The sequence below is a fragment of the Mauremys mutica genome, chromosome 13 (genome assembly GCF_020497125.1).
Source record: "Mauremys mutica isolate MM-2020 ecotype Southern chromosome 13, ASM2049712v1, whole genome shotgun sequence".
NCBI classification, from domain to species: Eukaryota; Metazoa; Chordata; order Testudines; family Geoemydidae; genus Mauremys; species Mauremys mutica.
Window position 1 is genome coordinate 58898623 of NC_059084.1, and position 20611 is coordinate 58919233.

At 46.6% G+C, this 20611-nt stretch overlaps 1 protein-coding gene across 1 annotated transcript; it reads left to right on the top strand.

Annotated features, from left to right (window-relative positions):
* The first annotated feature begins 16098 nt into the window (after window positions 1-16098).
* Window positions 16099-20076, top strand: LOC123347894 (olfactory receptor 6N1-like). Its single transcript, XM_044985079.1, has 2 exons — window positions 16099-16188; window positions 19117-20076. Exons 1-2 carry the CDS (start codon window positions 16099-16101, stop codon window positions 20074-20076), a joined length of 1050 nt encoding a protein of 349 aa, XP_044841014.1.
* The last annotated feature ends 535 nt before the right edge of the window (window positions 20077-20611 follow it).

The following is a 20611-nucleotide window of genomic DNA, read 5'->3' on the forward strand; positions in this document are numbered from 1 at the left end:
AAAGCTTTGGTGACACAAAATTATCCAAGAAGAGAAAGGGAGAAAAGGCCGAATTCTTCTAGCAATTCAGTGGCAGTTGTATGCTTGTTGTGTACATTACCCGTTTTTTGAAAATCCCAGCCTACATTTGTAAAACACCTTGTTCTACCTGCATTTTATCTGAGGAAAAGTTGAGTAACGTTTTCAAAAACATGTAAGAGAACTTCAGAAGTGACTTAGGAGCCAAAGTCCTGTTGACTTTCAGTGAGATTTAGGCTGGTACGCCTTCCTAAGACATTTAAGCAGTAGAATAATTTCTTCAAAATCAGAATAACATTCACCCAGGAAGCAGACATTTTGTTTTAGGATGAAATGTTTTTTTCTCTCTGCAGGACTTTTCCTTTGAGACTAGAAGTATTCTATGCATTGGATGAACTGGGCTGTAGCCCACGAAAGCTTATGCTCAAATAAATTTGTTAGTCTCTAAGGTGCCACAAATACTCCTGTTCTTTTTGCCCTACCAACATTGTCTAGAAATCAACCAAACACTAATTTCCCCTTGCCTGTTGTCTTCCCCACAGCAGAAATGTCTCGGGAGACTGCCTCTACCCGCAGCAGGATATATAATGAACCAAAAAAGATGTTCCCCATTTTACAGAAGGTATGAGGCACAGGGTTATGTTACTACACATGGAACTGAGCCCTGGTAGCTTTTCTAGGTTGTCGTTCCAGTTACTGCGCACGTGGAAGTAGGTGAATGCAGTGGGGAGAGAAAATGGACTGAATAACCTGGATCCTGGTCCTTGAAATGCTGCATGAGGTGGTGACAGCAGAGATCCCAGCTGCTAACAACCCTGCCTTTGAGGTAAATCAACATTTTCCTCCCTGCTCCTTGAATCTTGAGTAGTTTGAAGCAATATAGGTTTTCTAGGTTACTAACCCCACTGGAATGCAAGGGGAACTGGGCTCTGATCTCTTTTAAACTCCCAACCCAAAGCAAAATGACTGAATTTGGAAAAGGAAAGACCTGTCAGGTCACGTCTATCCTAGGTCCTTACCTGACCCCCATCACCCTGGTATCTGGGCACCTCACTGTCTTTAATGTATCTATCCTTCCACCGCCCCATGCGATGCTATGACCCCTGATTTGAGGATGGGACCTGGCACACAGAGAGGCAGATTTATAAAGGTTTTTTGGCACCTCAAAATGCAGAACCCCCAGTGGGACTGGAAATGGATGCGCATTAGGTATGGTCCCTACGCAGGCACCTGGGTTGTAAGGTACCTACTAGTTTTTGGAAATCCACTCAGAAAGTCACACAAAGGGTTGGTGATGAAGCAGGGAAATGAAGGAACATCTGCGGAGTCCAAGGCCAGCTCTTTAAACACCGGAGCAGCCTTCGTTCCTCTCTAACCTGTGCTATGTGCTACACACAAAAGTTTACTTTTCTTGGTGGCATTGGCCTGGTCAGGGTGCTGAGAGGTCAGCAAGGTGAGGTGGGTGAAGCAGAGCTGGTAGTTGGTGCTGCGCACAGTGCTCAGGTTGGAGACGTTAGCTATGATAAGGCTTGGCAGAATCAGATTTTTTTTTTGTGATTTGGACCACTAGTATTTATTTATATTAAGGGTTTTTCCCCCAATTATTAACTATTTCAATATTTACTGTTGTGGGAAAATTCAACGGGGGTGGGGTTGGGGTAGCGCTGACAACAGGGGTGTGGGGGAACTCCCAGCAGTGACAGGGGAGATACTGGTGGCTCCTTGCACTACCGAGGGGTCCAAGACACCAGGGTGCAAGGGGCAGGGAAGGCAGCTGCTCTGACCCTGCTGTTGAATGGCTCCATCCATGGGTAGAAGCCGTTCAGCAATGGTGGGGCCCCCCAACAGCGAGGCCCTCCTCCTCCTCCTCTGCCTCCTGACAGACCTGCTGGGGCTCTCGGCTCTGGCAGCCTTCCCTGCACCTGGTGCCTGCAGGGATGGGTGTCACTGGCCCCACAGCCATGCAGGGAGCCCTCAGCAGCTCTGCTGTCCCAGCCCCGCTCGCTCACTCCCAGGACAGCTCGGTGCAGAAGGCTCCGTGCCCGGCCACTGGGCCGGTGACACCATCTCTGCAGGCGCAAGGTGCGGGGAAGGCTGCACTAATGCCAACAGTTGCTGATACTGTTTGTTGTTGATATCAGGGTGTCAGCTGATATTGACATTTACCAACGTCTATTAATGGAAATCAAATCCAGCCAAGCTGAGCTATATGTTTCAAAGAAGGCTAAAGGCATTAGCTGTCCAAATCCCATTGGAATCAAAGGGCCCCATCCTTGAAGTCAGTGGAAATTTGATCTCTGACTTCAGTAGGAGAACGCTTGGATAGAACAGATTTATTCCTGGGGTATAAAAATAACCTTGTGCATAATTCTGTGCAGATCAGGGCCTTACTGAGCAGTTAATAAGGATAAGTAAATTGGTCTAATAAAGGATATGACCTCACCTACCTAGTCTCTCTAAGGATCAGCAATGACAAGAAAGACAGTCATGGCAGACTAGACAGCCACCAACAGAGAAAGAATTATTTATTTTAACCAAAGACAAAGAAGAAAATGTAGAGCTGATAAAAAATGTGTCAATCAAGATCAAAATCTTCCCTTGAATATAAATTTCTAGAAGCCTGGGGAACAAGCAGGGAGAACTAGAAGTCCTGGCACAGTCAAGGAATTATGATGTAATTGGAATAACAGAGACGAGGTGGGATAACTCACATGATTGGAGTACTGTCATGGATGGATATAAACTGTTCAGGAAGAATAGGCAGGGCAGAAAAGGTGGGGGAGTTGTGTTGTATGTAAGAGAGCAGTATGACTGCTCAGAGCTCCAGTATGAAACTGCAGAAAAACCTGAGAGTCTCTGGATTAAATTTGGAAGTATGAACAACAAGGCTAATGTCGTGGTGGGAGTCTGCTCTAGACCACCAGACCAGGGGGATGAGGTGGATGAGGCTTTCTTCCAGCAACTAACAGAAGTTGCTAGATCACAGGCCCTGGTTCTCATGGGTGACTTTAATCACCCCGATATCTGCTGGGAGAGCAATACAGCAGTGCACAGACAATCCAGGAAGTTTCTGGAAAGTGTAGGGGACAATTTCCTGGTGCAAGTGCTGGAGGAACCAACTAGGGGAAAAGCTCTTCTTGACCTGCTGCTCACAAACAGGGAAGAAATAGTAGAGGAAGCAATAGTGGATGGGAACCTGGGAGGCAGTGACCATGAGATGGTCGAGTTCAGGATCCTGACACAAGGAAGAAAGGAGAGCAGTAGAACAGAGACCCTGGACTTCAGAAAAGCAGACTTCGACTCCCTCAGGGAACTGATGGGCAAGGTCCCCTGGGAGAATAACATGACGGGGAAAGGAGTCGAGGAAAGCTGGCTGTATTTTAAAGAATCCTTATTGAGGTTGCAGGAATAAACCATCCCGATGTGTAGGAAGAAAAGTAAATATGGCAGGCGACCAGCTTGGCTTAACAGTGAAATCCTTGCTCATCTTAAACACAAAAAAACAGCTTACAAGAAGTGGAAGATTGGACAAATAACCAGGGAGGAGTATAAAAGTATTGCTCAGGCATGCAGGAGTGAAATTAGGAAGGCCAAATCACACTTGGAGTTGCAGCTAGCCAGAGATGTTAGGAGTAACAAGAAGGGTTTCTTCAGGTATGTTAGCAACAAGAAGAAAGTCAAGGAAAGTGTGGGCCCCTTGCTGAATGAGGGAGGGAACCTAGTGACAGAGGATGTGGAGAAAGCTAGTGTACTCAATGCTTTTTTTGCCTCTGTCTTCACAGACAAGGTCAGCTCCCAGACAGCTGCACTCTGCAGCACAGTAGGGGAGGAGGTGACCAGCTCTCTGTGGAGAAAGAAGTAGTTTGGGACTATTTAGAAAAACTGGACGAGCACAAGTCCATGGGGCCAGATGCACTGCATCCAAGGGTGCTAAAGGAGTTGGCCGATGAGATTGCAGAGCCATTGGCCATTATCTTTGAAAAATCATGGCGATCGGGGGAGGTCCCGGATGACTGGAAAAAAGCTAATGTAGTGCCCATCTTTAAAAAAGGGAAGAAGGAAGATCCAGGGAACTACAGGCCAGTCAGTCTCACCTCAGTCCCTGGAAAAATCATGGAACAGGTCCTCAAGGAATCAATTCTGAACCACTTAAAGGAGGGGAAAGTGATCAGGAACAGTCAGCATGGATTCACCAAGGGCAAGTCATGCCAGAATAACCTAATTGCCTTCTATGATCAGATAACCGGCTCTGTGGATGAGGGGAAAGCAGTGGATGTGCTATTTCTGGACTTTAGCAAAGCTTTTGATACAGTCTCCCACAGTCTTCTTGCCAGCAAGTTAAAGAAGTATGGGCTGGATAAATGGACGGTAAGGTGGATAGAAAACTGGCTAGATGGTCGGGCTCAATGGGTAGTGATCAATGGTTCCATGTCTAGTTGGCAGCCGGTATCAAGTGGAGTGCCCCAAGGATCGGTGCTGGGGCTGGTTTTGTTCAATATCTTCATTAACGAACTGGAGAATGGTGTGGACTGCACCCTTAGCAAGTTTGCAGATGACACTAAACTGGGAGGAGTGGTTGATACGCTGGAGGGTAGGGATAGAATACAGAGGTATCTAGACAAATTAGAGGATTGGGCCAAAAGAAATATGATGAGGTTCAACAAGGACAAGTGCAGAGTCCTGCACTTAGGACGGAAGAATCCCATGCACTGCTACAGACTAGGGACCGAATGGCTGGGCAGCAGTTCTACAGAAAAGGACCTAGGGGTTACGGTGGACGAAAAGCTGAATATGAGTCAACAGTGTGCCCTTGTTGACAAGAAGGCTAATGGCATTTTGGGTTGTATAAGTAGGGGCATTTCCAGCAGATCGAGGGATGTGATCATTCCCCTCTATTCAGCACTGGTGAGGCCTCATTTGGAGTAGTGTGTCCAGTGTTGGGCCCTGCACTACAAGAAGGATGTGGACAAATTGGAGAGAGTCCAGCGGAGTGCAACAAAAATGATTAGGGGGCTGGAGCACATGACTTATGAGGAGAGGCTGAGGGAACTGGGATTGTTTAGTCTGCAGAAGAGAAGAATGAGGGGGGATTTGATAGCTGCTTTCAACTACCTGAAAGGGGATTCCAAAGAGGATGGATCTAGACTGTTCTCAGTGGTAGAAGATGACAGAACAAGGAGTAATGGTCTCAAGTTGCAGAGGGGGAGGTTTAGGTTGGACATTAGGAAAAACTTTTTCACTAGTAGGGTGGTGAAGAACTGGAATGGGTTACCTAGGGAGGCGGTGGAATCTCCTTCCTTAGAGGTTTTTAAGGTCAGGCTTGACAAAGCCCTGGCTGGGATGATTTAGTTGGGTTTGGTCCTGCTTTGAGCAGGGGGTTGGACTAGATGACCTCCTGAGGTCCCTTCCAACCCTGAGATTCTGTGATTCTATGATTCTATGAAAATGTTGTTCAGGAAGTTATTGTGTATAGCTTTATGAAATAATATAAAATGAAATAAAATAATATAATTTAACAGAAATAAATTTAAATATCTATAAAATATAGTGTACTATAGAATAAAAAATAACCTAGAAATAGAATTAAAAATAGATAAATAATTTTTTTAATATTGAAATTTGGAATGGACACCAACATTTGAAATCACAGAATTGACAATGAAATGGAAGTTTGGGTTCTACGTCCCTCTCAGAATATGAAAATAGCACATTTCTTACAAATTTTAAAGTTTATACAGAATTTTTTCTTGCAAGAGAGAATCAATTTCTAGCTAATATGGTGGTTTCCAGCTGCAGTTGTTTTGTTTGTTTGTTTGTTTGTTTGTTTTTAATGAAGATCATGTCTCTACATGTAGAGTGTCTGACTGCAGTACAATGAAATCTTGGCCTAGAGAAGGAGAGGCAATTGTCTGGTGATAAAAACACTCAAATGGCTCTGATAGAGTTAGATGGCCCATTTTCACTGCAATTCACTTGGAGTTGCCTGCTCACACACTGCAGATCCCACCCTTAGTTGCTTGGTTTGTTACTTTGTTGTGGCTTCCTCTAAAATATCAGATCTTGGCCTGTTTGGCCTATGGATCTCCAATCTAGAAAGGACATTGTTCTGCTTTGACACACCAGGTAGTGAAACATGCAACTATTTGAACCAACATGTTTCTGTACTGTTATACCTAAGCCCCATCACAATAGTATGTGAGAGTTTGCTGTCATCTGTCAAGTTACGAGATGTGTTTCCAGATAGATTAATGTTTTGTTGAACCTGCGGTCTCCTCAAATATGCCCCAGGGATCACGAGATGGCATTTCCCTTCCACTGGCCTCCATTCTCCACTCACCCATTGTTCCTCTATTCAGAAGAGGGAGAAAATGAAAACAGTGCTGACATTTTATTGAGTGAACGTTGTTTTTCATTTATGTTGAAGTTAATTTCTTTCTTATAGATAAACCCCATGGCGAATCCAGAACAGGGAAATCAAACGTCTAACACAGAATTTGTCCTCCTGGGATTTGGGAATCTTCCTGAACTGCAGCTCCTTCTCTTCCTGCTGTTCTTAGTGATCTACATTGCGACCATGACTGGGAACATCCTCATCATGGTGCTAGTTGTGGCTGATCAGCACCTTCAAACCCCCATGTACTTATTCCTGGGGAACTTGTCCTGCTTGGAGACCTGCTACACCTCCACGATTCTGCCCAGGATGCTGTCCAGTCTCCTGACTGGGGACAGGACCATTTCATTCAATGGGTGTGTCACACAATTTTTTTTCTTTGGCTCTCTGGCTGCTACAGAATGCCTTCTCCTGTTGGTGATGTCTTACGATCGGTATTTAGCAATATGTAATCCACTTCACTATGCAGCCCGTATGAGTGGCAGGGACTGCTTCCACCTTGCAGGTGGCTGTTGGATAGGTGGCTTCCTTTGTTGTGGCATAACAACATTATCAATATCTCAGTTATCATTTTGTGGCCCCAATGGTATTGACCATTTCTTTTGTGATCTCATCCCCCTTATAAAACTCTCTTGCAATGACCCTCACATGATGGAAACATTGGCTTTCACAGTCAGCTTGGTTTTCTCACTGGCCCCATTCCTCCTTACCTTGATGTCCTACATCTGCATCATCACCACCATTCTGAGAATCCCATCCACCACCGGGAGGCAAAAGGCCTTTTCCACCTGCTCCTCCCACCTCATTGTGGTGAGCATTTATTATGGAACTCTGCTCATTGTCTATATGTTCCCAACCACCAACATCCTAAGTGACTTCAAGAAAGTTCTGTCTGTCATCTACACAGTCCTGACTCCCCTGGTCAATCCCCTCATCTATAGCCTGAGAAACAGAGTGGTCCATGAGGCCCTGAGGAAAGCTTGCAGGAAATTCATGTTTGGACCAAGCTAACCGGTCAGTTTCCTTCAGTTAAAATCAGTGGTGCAAGTAGAATGTATTTCTTGCTGGTACTGCACTCATGGGAGGGACACAAGGGAACGGGTGGGAAATAAGACCTCCCCAAGTAACTCTCCATGTGCCACCTTCCTGCCCCGCCCCCAGCCCGGTGCCCCCACTCTCTCCCCATCTCCTCCGCCACCCCCTAAAATTTTACAACTGCATCTGCTAAACACTTACAGTTCTAAAATGATGTTTTGGGCCCCTGGTGCCACCTGTACTTCCAGGTGTCATTGAGGATCCAACAGCACCCCAAAATAAAACTTCTTAAATGAAAGAAGAATAGGAAGGACAATCGTCCCACTTTCCCTTAACACACTATTAGTGCCTCCATTGTGTCCAAACTAAGCTTCTGCCAGGTTCCCTCTATCTAGGTATTGCTCTCTGCCAGGCACTAGGAAAGCAAAGATGCTGCGCCACCTGGGTTTGATGGAAAAGAGGCTTAGAACTGTGTGTGCCATGTCCATCTTGATAGAACTGCAGCCCAAATTGTTTTATTATTTTCCCCAGCATGACATACAGGAGGGGCAATCAAAATCAGCCTGGCAGAACATACATGAGAACTGTCTCTGGAAAGATAAGCAATTGATCAAAATCACATTCTCTAATCTCTTGGGGCTAAATCCTGTTCCCATTGAGATCAAAAGGAGTTTTGCTGTTGAGTTCAAGGGAAACAGGCTTTGACATTTGGAGAGGAAAGAAGAAAAACACTCAAGCAAGGGCTATGTTGCTTATACCACAGGTATCAAAGGCTGCTGACTCACGTGAGAAAGTCAGCAGACATCTGATCTTTGTCCATTGCGAGGGAGAACTCAGCAATCAATGAGGCTAGAACAGTCTCTGTACCATATCCAACTCATAAGTACATCTGCAAAGGATCAAGGAAATATAAATGTAAACAGCGGAATGGTCCCACTATTGTGGGGAACTTTCCTGGCTTCTGCACTATCCCGGTGAAGTGGGCTAGCAAAAGGATCTGAGTCCTCGCTCCCACTTCCTTTACCCAGAGGCCTCCCTGCCCTGGAGGACTCCCCTTCCACTCTCCTGTCTGGCAGAGTCCTCGTAACCCCAAGAAGGCTGGGCCCAGGATTCCTGGGGGGCTCAACCCCCAACCCTGCTGTGGTCACCTAGGACAGGGACTAGGGTATCCCCACTCTGGGGTACTCTCTCTGCACTGGGCACCTTCCTGAACCACTGATCATTACATACAATTTAAAGCAAATAAAAATTATTTAATCAACAATTAATTTTAAAAGGAATAAGAAAAAGTGGGAAAGGTTAAAGGAAAACACATCACCCTGCTCTGTGGCAGGGAACATCACAACCAGTGTCTCTGAAATGTCAGGGCAGTTCACAGTCTGTTCCTTGTAAGTCCCAGACCTACTTCTCAGGCCCTGGCTGTGCTGCAGGGATGCTGTGGTTTGGACACTTGCTCTGGTAGTGGCCACACACCTCCGGGCTCTGGGTGATGGGACCCTTCTTCCCAGCATCAGCCCCCTGTCGGGATAAGATTCTCCTCCCAGTCTGGCCTGGGATGGGTGCCATGGCCATGCAGGGAGCCCTCAGCAGCTCTGCTGTCCCAGCCCCACTCGCTCACTCCCAGGACAGCTCGGTGCAGAAGGCTCTGTGCATCGCCACTAGGCCGGTGACACCATCTCTGCAGGCGCAAGGTGCGGGGAAGGCTGCACTAACACCGACTGTTGCTGATACTGTTTGTTGATATCAGGGTGTCAGCTGATATCAACATTTACCAACGTCTATCAATGGAAATCAAATCCAGCCGAGCTGAGCTATATGTTTCAAAGAAGGGTAAAGGCATTAGCTGTCCAAATCCTATTGGAATTATAGGGCCCCATCCTTGAAGTCAGTGGAAATTTGATCTCTGACTTCAGTGGGAGAAGGCTCGGACAGAACAGAATTATTCCTGGGGTATAAAAATAACCTTATGCATAATTCTGTGCAGATCAGGGCCTTACTGAGCAGTTAATAAGGATTAGTAAATTGGTCTAATAAAGGATATGACCTCATCCACCTTGTCTCTCTGAGGCTTAGCAATGACAGAGAGACAGTCAGGCAGACTAGACAGCCACCAACAGAGAAAGAATTAATATTTTTTAAACCAAAGATAAAGAAGAAAATGTAGAGCTGATAAAAAGTTCTGATTGGCATTCAAGATCAAAATGTTCCCTGGGAACATATCATTTTCTAGAAAATGTTGTTCAGGAAGTTATTGTATAGAGAAGTGGTTCTCAAACTTTTCAGCATCACTCACCCTTTTTAATTTTCGAGAAACCCTCACGCCCCCCCACCTCTCCTTTATCATCATCCAACCCCTCATGATCCCAGTCCCCTGACTGCCTCCTCCTGGGACCCCCTGCCCCTAACCACCCCCCAGGACCCCACCCCCTATGTACGCCCTGCTCCTTGTCCCCTGACCGCTTCCTCTCCGGACCCCATGCCCTATCCAACCCCCTCAGCTCCTTGTCCCCTGACCACCTGCTCCTGGAACTACACCCCCATCCAAGCTCCCCTTCTCCCTGTCTCCTGACTGCCACGACTCCTATCCACACCCCCACCCCCTTATAGGCCCCCCAGCACTCCCACATCTATGCAACCCCCCTGCTCCCTGTCTCCTGACTGCCCCGCCAGAACCCCCACCCCATCTAACTGCTCCTTGTCCCCTGACTGCCCCCCGGGACCTTCTACCCCTTATCCAACCCCTCCTCCCCCCACTGTCTGCTCCCTTACCAGGCCACTCAAAGTGGCAGGACTGGCTTATTGGAAAGCCTGGGCGGCTGCACTGCCGGCATAGCAGCATGGCTGCAGGGGAGTGGGGACAGGAGGGGAGGGAGCTCAAGGGCCTGGCAGCTTCGTGTCCCCCTTGGAATTTCTTCATGCCTCCCCAGGGGAGGTGCGCCCCCCAGTTTGGGAATCAATGGTATAGAGCTTTATGAAATAATATAAAATGAAATAAAATAATATAAAAATAATGTAATAGAAATAAATTTAATAACTATCAAATACAATGTAATATAAAATAAAAAATAACCTAGAAATACAATTAAAAATGATAAATAAATTTTTAAAAAGTGAAAATTTGAATGAATACCAACATTTGAAATCACAGAATTGAAGATTAAATGGAATTTTGGGCTCTATATCACTCTCACAATATGAAAATAGCACATTTCTTATAAATTTCAAATTTTATACAGAATTTCTTTCATGCAAGAGAGAATCAATTTCTAGCTAACGTGGTGGTTTCCAGATGGAGTTGTTTTCTTTGTTCCTTTTTAATGAAGATCGTGTTTCTAAAAGTAGATTGTCCTACTGCAGGACAATGAAATCTTGGTCCAGGGAAGGAGAGGTATTTGTCTGATGATAAAAACTTTCAAATGGCTCTGATAGAGTTAGGCGGCCCATTTCTACTGCAATTCACTTCCAGTTGACTGCCCACACACTGCAAACCCCAGCCTTAATTGTTTGGTTTGTTTCTCTGTTGCAGCTTCCTCTAAAATAACAAATCTTGACTTGTTTGGCCTATGGATCTCCAATCTACAAATGACACTGTTCTGCTTTCATACACGAAGTAGTGAAATGTTACTATTAGAAGCAACACCTTTTTTACTGTTCTACCTAAGCCCCATCACCTTAATGTTAGAGTGCTTGGTGCCATCTGTCAACTTAGTACACATTTCCAGAGAGATTAATGTTTTGTTGAACCTGCAGCTTGCTCAGATATAAAATTTGCCTCAGGGATCATGAGATGGCATTTCCCCTCCCCTGGCCTCCATTCTCCACTCAACCATCCTTCCAGTATCCAGCAGAGATGGACAATGAAAACAGTGCGATGTTTTATTGAGTTAACATTGTTTTTCATTTACATTGAAGTTAATTTATTTCCCGTAGACAAACTCCATGGCGAATCCAGAACAGGGAAATCAAACGTCTAACACAAAATTCGTCCTCCTGGGTTTTGGGGATCTCCCAGAACTGCAGCTCCTTCTCTCCTTCCTAGTGATCTACATTGCGACCATGGCCAGGAACATCCTCATCATGATGCTAGTTGTGGCTGATCAGCATCTGCACACTCCCACATACTCAGTGATGAGCTGCCAAAATCTTAAAAACGGGTTCCCTATAAAAAGTTCTGATTTAACAACGGGTTCCCTATAAAAAGTTCTGATTTAAGGGATGTGCGACAGCATGTATTTTTTGTACCAATAGGGTTACCATACATCCATATTTTCCGAGGAGGTGATTAAGAACCGAAAAGTCTGACATGTCCAGGAAAATACAGATGTATTTTAACCCTACCTAAAGTTCTTTTTTAAAAAGATGGGGCTGAACTAGAAATGAGCTCCGTTTCACATATGTGGGTGGTGATCAGGGACAGTCTCAATTTTTGGGTCTTTTTCTTATATAGGCTCCTATTACCCCTCACCCCCGTCCCGATTTTTCACACTTGCTGTCTGGTCACTCTAGGGTGTGCACATGTGTGGGTCCCAACTGCTCCCTGCCCCCCCCCTCATTAAAGCAGGTGTGCAGGGTTACTGCCCTGGGAACTGCAGGGCATCAGTGGATGTGGGTCTGGCTGCAGATAGGGGCGTGGGGCAGGGCTAGCTGGAGGAAGGTAGTGACACAGGCTGGCTGTGGGCAGGTGATGCAGACGGGCGGGCTGCGGGTGGCTGTGGGCAGGGGGTGGCTGCGGGCGGCTGTGGGCAGAGGCTGGCTGCGGGCAGAGGGTGGCTTTGGCAAGGGCTGGCTGTGGGCAGAGGGCGGCTGTGGGCAGGGGCTGGCTGCGGGTGGCTGGGGGCAGGGGCTGGCTGGGGGCAGGGGCTGGCTGGGGGTGGCTGGGGGCAGGGGCTGCCTGGGGGCAGGGGCTGGCTGGGGGTGGCTGGGGGCAGGGGCTGGCTGTGGGCAGGGGCTGGCTGCAGGCAGAGGGCGGCTGGGGGCAGGGGGTGGCTGCGGGTGGCTGTGGGCAGGGGGTGGGGCAGGGGGCGGCTGCGGGCAGGGGCTGGCTGCGGGTGGCTGTGGGCAGGGGGCGGCTGGGGGCTGGGGGCGGCTGGGGGCAGGGAAGGTGGGGGAGGGGCGCAGATACTCACACGGCGGGGGGGGCTGGGAGCAGCCGGAGGCAGCCCGGGACTCACCAGGCAGCAGCAGGAGCCCCCAGGGCCAGAGGTCCAAAGAGCAGGAGCAGCAACAGGGCCAGGAGGCAGCTCACATGACTCTCGCAGCACAGCGCAGCGCCCCCCGGCGGCCGGGAGGAGGAATTACAGGCGTCCCAGGCAGAGCCCGTCAAAGCTTCCCTCGCAGGGAAGCTAGTTAACAAGCGGTTCTAAAACCGCTTCTAAATTTAACAACGGGTTCGCGCGAACCGGTGCGAACCGGCTCCAGCTCACCCCTGCACATACTTCTTCCTGGGGAACTTGTCCTGCTTGGAGACCTGCTACACCTCCACCATCCTACCAAGGGTGCTGTCCAGTCTCCTGACTGGGGACAGGACTATTTCATTCAATGGGTGTGTCACACAATATTATTTCTTTGCTTCTATGGCTGCTACAGAATCAGGGCTGGCTCCAGCATTTTTGCCCCAAGTGGCGAAGAAAAAAATCAAAACCCAGTTTGAGCTGCAGCCGAAGAGTCGCCAAAGATCAGCAAACAAGATCAGCCCCCTAAGTTCTTTTCCATACTTGCCATAATTCTCCACCAGATGTCAGGGTAGAGCTCATCCTGACTCTGCTTACAACTATAAAAAAAATTGGCACTGGAACAGGATACCAAGAGAGGTCATGGAATCCCCATCACAGGAGGTTTTCAGAAATGGTTACACAAGCACCTATCATGGAAGGTACAGTTGAGTCCTTATCAGCCTGATATCGAGTGAAAGAAGTGCTTCTCATGTATTGCTTACAACACTCCTGCTAATATATCCCAGAATGATATTCACAGTTTCTTCGTTTGTTTCCTTCAGTGTACTGTTGTATGTTCTGTTTAGGTACAGTGCCAGCTGCACATGCAAGAATGTACCTGGGGCAAAGGGGCATTGGGGACAGCAAAGCATGAGGAATGGGAAAGGGGCAGCTCTACTCTAGCATGGGGGCACTAGGGATAGCAGAAAATGAAGGCTGGAAAAGGGGTGGCTATACTGTGTTAGGGGAAGCGAAGGTTAATGTGGTCAATGTTTTATGTATCCTTCCTAATGATCTCTACATGGCAGCTGATCACACGGAATGGCAAATTATTATTTTTAGAGGAAATCACAGGTTTAATATTCCTTAAAGTGATGAAGAGTCAGTCAACTTGGAATTAAACATTTAAGCTGCAGTCTGAGAAGATTCAGCTCTCGCCTTGTATTCTAGCCAATATGCAGATTAGACGTATTTCTCTTGGAGAGTTAAGCAATGGGATTTCATCCCTGTTGGCATGGACTGTGTGTGAGCCGTTCCTTGCGGGAGGCTAGCCCCCAGCCCCGTCCCCTCTCCTGAGACCCTGCTTGCCTCTGCCTGAGTCCCTGCCCCCCCTCCAACTCTTACCTAAGCACTTCCAGCCCACTCCCACCTTGCCGGAGTCCTGAGCCCCTCTCTCCCCCTCGCAGATGCTGGCCCTGCGACCCCAGCCCTGGGCTGACCTGCCCTAGTGCCATAGCGTCCTCGCCTCGCCCGAGCACCAGGCATTGTAGCCCCAGCACCCACAGCCCTGTAGGGCCGGGCACTGTGGCCCCAGTGCCTGGGGGCCCCCAGAGCTGGGCAGCTCCAGGTGGCTCAAGTCCCGGCCACAGGCTCTAGCCCCAGCCCCCTTCCTGGAAGAGGAGTAGCCTGCCAAGGCTGGGGCAAAGGGGAAAGCATCAACCAGGAGCGGGTCTCGGGCGGAGAATGGGCAGGGCCATGCTGGGCTGTTTGGGGAGGCTTAGCCTCCCCTAGCCTACGATACATGTCACCAAGGCCTGACAGCAGTGGGGTTTTTTTCCACAGATCAATTAAAAAAACAAAGAAAGAAACAACCCCCTTTTTCCAAAATACAATTATTTGAGCCACAAATGTTCAACATTTAGACATTATGAACAACAAAGTTTTGACACAACATTTTTCACACTGGGGATAAATTGGAATGAGACCTTTCTGCATAGATAGGGAGCAAATTATTGTAGGAGAAGCCTGAGAATTATAACAGTCTCCTAGTTGGTTTTGCATTCAGATATAAGTGGATATTTGTATCCTTCTGTAAATGGTGGAAGAAACCTTCCCTTCAGGGCAAGAAATGACAGTAGATCAAAAACTTCATGCTGAAAAAGGACAGTCTTGGAGTCAAGTTGTAGAATATACTGCAATACAAACACCTGAAATGATTGTATTGACTGTACCCAAACTGGCCCATGAATCAGCTAGTGTGAATGGAGAACACTGTCCTTTACAGGATGGAATCAGTGCTATTCTTTGGTTCACAATATCTCTAACAGATCAACTAGACACCTACAATTCTGGAACAAAATTACATTTTTGTATAATTGCTGTAGCACTGAAGAAGCGTGAGACCCTGAAACTTTTCTGGGATGTGTGAAAAAATTCTTTCTGGAATTCTTTCTGGAACAAAATTACATTTTTGTATAATTGCTGTAGCACTGGAGAAGCGTGAGACCCTGAAACTTTTCTGGGATGTGTGAAAAAATTCTTTGTACATTATAATTTCAGGTCTCTTATTTCCATGCTTCCTTGGTATGGGCCTTTCCAAGAAGCCTAAGGGAGTTAGGTGCAAAATTCTCATAGCAATATCTTAGGAGTTGGGTCTTTATTGCATACATTACCCCTCTTTGAAGATCCCAACCTAAATGTGTAAAGCACCCTGTTGCACCTGCATTTTATCTGAGCAGCAGGCTGCACTTCCTTGTTTCAGAAAAGAGTAGCAGGCACTGAGCTACGGGTAACATTTTCAAAAACACTTAAGTAAACTTCAAAAGTGAAATAGGAGGCTAAATCCCATTGCCTTTCAATGAGATTTAGGTTGCTAAGCCTTAGCAACTGAGAAACTTTCGAAAATGGGATTTAGGATTGTAAATCACCTAGACTCTAAAATTTTTTACCTGAAGTAATTGAGTGAGCTCATTGGATGGGGACTGGGTATATGTGCACTTGCTATGGAGGACAACATTGGAGAAAATGTAAGATCAGCTTACTCTACTGACATTTTCAAACCTTTCTAAAGGAATTGGATAGAAACTAGTGTCTAAATCACTGAGGCAGCTCTAAAATCTAGAATTAGTGTGGTTATTTCTCAACAATCACCATAGCGTTCACACAATAAAGAGAGAGATTTGTTTCAGGATTAGAAGTTTCTTCCCTCTCCAGGACTCTTCCTCTGAGATTAGAAGTTTGACTCTGGTCTAGTTTTAGAAAATCTCAGTAAATACCAACTTCCCCTTGCCTGTTGCATTCCCCACAGCAGACATGCCTCAGGAGACTGCCTTTTCCCACAGAAGGATATTTATTGAACCAGAAAAGACGTTCCCCATTTGACAGTGGATATGAGGCACAAGGTCACAATACCATATTTGGAACGGAGCCTCCGTAGCTTTTCTAAGTTGTCGTTCCTGTTACTGGGCATCTGGAAGTAGGTGAATGCAGTGCAGAGAGAAAATGGACTATATAACCTGGATCCTGGTCCTTGAAATGTTGCATGAGGAGGTGACAACAGAGACTCCAGCTGCTCACAGATCCGACTTAAAGGTAAGTCAACCTTTTCCTCTCTGATCCTTAAGTATCAGAGGGGTAGCCTGCTTGCATCCGAAGAAGTGGGTATTCACCCACGAAAGCTCATGCTGCAAAACGTCTGTTAGTCTATAAGGTGCCACAGGATTCTTTGCTGCTTCTCTGATCCTTGAATCTTGAGGAGTTTGAAGCTGTGTAGGTCTGTTCGGTAACTAATCCCATGGGAATCCACGGGGAACTGATCTCTCTCAAACTCCAAAACCCAAAGCAAAATGACTGAATTTAGGAATAGGAAAGACCTGTCAAGTCACGACTATCCTAGTTCTTTAACTGGCCTCCATCACCCTGATATCTAGGCACCTCACAGCCTTAAATGTATCTATCCTCCCACCACCCCATGTGATGAAATTACCCCTGATTTACAGGTGGGACCTGGCTCACAGAGGAGCAGATTTATGGAAGTATTTTGGCACCTCAAGACGCAGACCCCCAGTGGGATTGGAAATCGATGGGTGTTAGGTACGGCCCCTACTCAGGCACCCGTGTGCATTGTTAGGTACTTACCAGCCTTTGGAAATCTGCCCTGAAAGTCACACAAGGAGCCGATGATAAAGCAGGGAAATTAACCAACATCTGCCAACTCTTCAAAAATGGGAACTAGCACCTCAAACACGGGAACAGGCTTCGTTCCTCTCTAACCTCCCCTTCTGACCCTACAGGGTTGTGCCCCTCACTGGAAGCTCCCCCCTCACAGGGCATTGAATAAGCAGAGCTGCTGTTGGCTGCTGCGCTCAGTGCTCGTGAGACAGACACTGGCTATAAGGGAACTTGGCACAAAACAGTTTTGTTTCTCCCCTTAGAGGGTTAACATTGGGATTATTTTATCTTTAAGATTTTCCACACACACACACACTTTTTAACTATTAAATTTTCCAGTAGCTCAGGGGGAGTTAAGTTGTGGGTCAGGGCGAGGACAGTGCTGCCAGCAGGGTGTCGGAGGGCTCCCAACCTGCCGAGGGATCCAAGACACCAGGGCGCAAGTGGCAGGGAAGGTGGCTGCTCTGGCCCAGTGGAGCAGAGATCAATGGCCAGGGCTGGGAGAAGGAGGAGGATGGCAGGGAGTCCCAGGCCAATGGAGTGATCACCTCATTGTTGAACTGCTTCATCGATGGGCAGTAACCATTTGGCAGCAGGGTGGCATCCCCCACAGCCAGAGACTCACCCTCCTCCTCACAGCCCGAGCCTGCCAGGACTGCAGACTTCCCTGCACTTTGCGCCTGCAGGGATGGGTGTCAGAAGCCATGTGGCCATGAAAGGGAGCCCTCTGCAGCTCTGCTGTCCCAGCCCCGCTCATTCACTCCCGGGACAGCTGGGTGCAGAGGGCTCCCTGCCTGGCCGTGAGGCCGGTCACACCGTCCCTGCAGGTGCAAAACGCAGGGAGAGGTTGCACTAATGTCCACTGTTTCTGATAGTTTATGTTGATTGGTTTGGTTGTATCAGCTGATATTGACCTTTACAAATGTCTGTCGATGGAAATCAAATCCAGCTGAGCTGTACATTTAATGAAAGCTCAAGGAGTTCGCTGTCCAAATCCCATTGAAATCAGAGAGGCTCCATCCTTGAAGTAAGTAGAACTTTTATCTGAGGTGTAAGCGGAGAAGTATGGGACAGAACAGAATTATTCCCGGGGTTTAAAATTAACCTTGTGCATCATTCTGTGCAGGATCAGGGCTTTACTGAGCGGGTAATACAGCTTAGTAAATCCATCCAGGGAAAGATATGACCTCACTCACCCTCTCTCTTTAAGGATCAGAAATGGGGCTAGAGAGAGTAGTGGCAGACCAGAGAGAGAGAGAGAGAGATTTAGTATTACCTTAACAAAGATAAAGAAAACATAGAGCTAAAAAAAAATTCTGATTGGCATTTTTTATGAAAATATCTTTTGTTGATAGAGATCAAAGTGTTCCAGGGGAACAAATCAATTTCTACACAATTTTGTTGAGGAAAAGAGTTGTTGTATAGAGCTTTATGAAATAAAATAGCATAAAACTGAACAGAAATAAATGTAAGTAACTATAAAACACAATGAAATATAAAATAAAAATATACTAGTAATAAAATTTAAAATTGGTAAATACATTTTAAAAGTAAAATTGGAATGAAATCCAACATTTGAAATCATGGAATTGCCGAAGAAATGGAAATTCAGGTTCTACACAACTCTCATAATATGAAAATTGCACATTTTTTACAAATTTCAAATTTTATCCAGATTTTTATGTGGCAAGAGTGGATCAATTTCCAGATAACATGGTGGTTTCTAGCGGGAATTTTTTTGGTTTTGGTTTTTAATGAAGATCACTTCTCTATGTGTAGTGTGTACGACTGCAGGACAATGAAGTATTGTCCTAGGGAAGGAGAGGCATTTGTGGCTCTAATACAGTTAGACGGCCCATTTCCACTGCAATTCACTTTGAGCTGGCTGCCCATACACTGCAAATCCCAGCCTTAATTGTTTGGTTTGTTTCTCTGTTGCGGCTTCCTCTAAAATATAAAATCCTGTCTCATTTCGCCCATGGATCTCCAATCTATAAAGAACATTGCCCTTCTCTGATACATCAGGTAGTGAAAAATGTGACTATTTGAAGCAACACATTTTGTACTGTTTTACCTAAGCCCCATCATCTTAATATTTGAGGGCTTAATGCCATCTGTCAAGTTACTACACGAGTTTCCAGAGAGATTAATGTTTTGTTGAACCTGCAGTCTGCTCAGATATGAAATTTGCCCCAGGTATCACGAGATGGCATTTCCCCTCCCCTGACCTCCAATCTACACTCACCCATTGTTCCAGTAGCCAGCAGAGGGGGGCAATGAAAACAGTGCTGAAGTTTTATTAAGTGAATTTTCTTCATTTATATGTCAGAGTTCATTTCTTTCCCATAGACAAATCCCATAGGAAAACCAGAGCAGGGAAACCAAACGTCCATCACAGAATTCATCCTCCTGGGATTCGGGGACCTCCCTGAACTGCAGATCCCTCTCTTCCTGCTGTTCCTAGTGATCTACATTGCAACCGTGGCTGGGAACGTCCTCATCATTGTGCTAGTTGTGGCTGATCCGCACCTTCACACCCCCATGTACTTCTTCCTGGGGAACTTGTCCTGTCTGGAGACCTGGTACAGCTCCACCATCCTGCCCAGGATGCTGGCTGGTCCCCTGTCCTGGGACAGGACTATTTCATTTTGTGGCTGCCTCACACAATATTATTTCTTTGGTTCTCTGGCTGCTACAGAATGCCTTCTCCTGTTGGTGATGTCTTACGATCGGTATTTAGCGATATGCAATCCACTGCACTATGCAGCCCGTATGAGTGGCAGGGCCTGTCTCCAGCTTGCATGTGGCTCTTGGATAGGTGGCTTCCTAGGTAATAGTATAACAACATTGTCAATATCTCAGTTAACATTCTGTGGCCTCAACGTTATTGATCATTTCTTTTGCGATTTTATCCCCCTTCTAAAACTCTCCTGCAATGACCCTCACCTGATGGAAATAGTGACTTTCACAATCACCTTGCTTTTCTCACTGATCCCATTCATGCTAACCTTGATGTCCTACATCTGCATTATCGCCACCATCCTAAGAATCCCATCCACCAATGGGAGGCAAAAGGCCTTTTCCACCTGCTCCTCTCACCTCATTGTGGTGAGCATTTATTATGCATCTCTGCTGATTGTCTATATGTTCCCAACCACCAACATCCTGAGCGACTTCAAAAAAGTGCTGTCTGTCGTCTACACAGTCCTGACTCCCCTGGTCAATCCCCTCATCTACAGTCTGAGAAACAAAGTGGTCCAGGAGGCCCTGAGGAAAGCTTGCAGGAAATTCATGTTTGGACCATGCTAACAGATCAATTTCCTTGGGTTAAAATAGATATAACATAGTCTGGGGTAGAGACTGAACCAAAGCCTTCTGTGGTCCCAGGTTGTGTTTCCCTGAGCTTCATTTGGGTTTTAAAAAGTATGGATTGGATGAATGGACTATAAGGTGGATAGAAAGCTGGCTAGATTGTCGGGCTCAATGGGTAGTGATCAACAGCTTGATGTCTAGTTGGCAGCCGGTATTATGCAAAGTGCCCCAAGGGTCGGTCCTGGGGCTGATTTTGTTCAACATCTTTATTAAAGCTCTGGATGATGGGATAGATTTCACCCTCAGCAAGTTCGTGGATGACACTAAGCTGGGGGGAGAGGTAGCTATGCTGTAAGATAGGGATAGGATCCAGAGTGACCTAGACAAATTGGAGGATTGGGCCAAAAGAAATCTGAGGAGGTTCAACAAGGATAAGTGCAGAGTCCTGCACTTAGGAAGGAAGAATCTCATGCAGCGCTACCGACTGGGGACCGACTGGCTAAGCGGCAGTTCTGCAGAAAAGGACCTGGGG

Bases quoted from the DNA above. Each gene is read 5' to 3' on its own strand.
- LOC123347894 (XM_044985079.1), top strand. From the start codon at position 16,099: ATGGACTATATAACCTGGATCCTGGTCCTTGAAATGTTGCATGAGGAG. The intron at 16,189-19,116 runs GTAAGTCAACCT...TCTTTCCCATAG, and splicing joins CTCACAGATCCGACTTAAAG to ACAAATCCCATAGGAAAACC.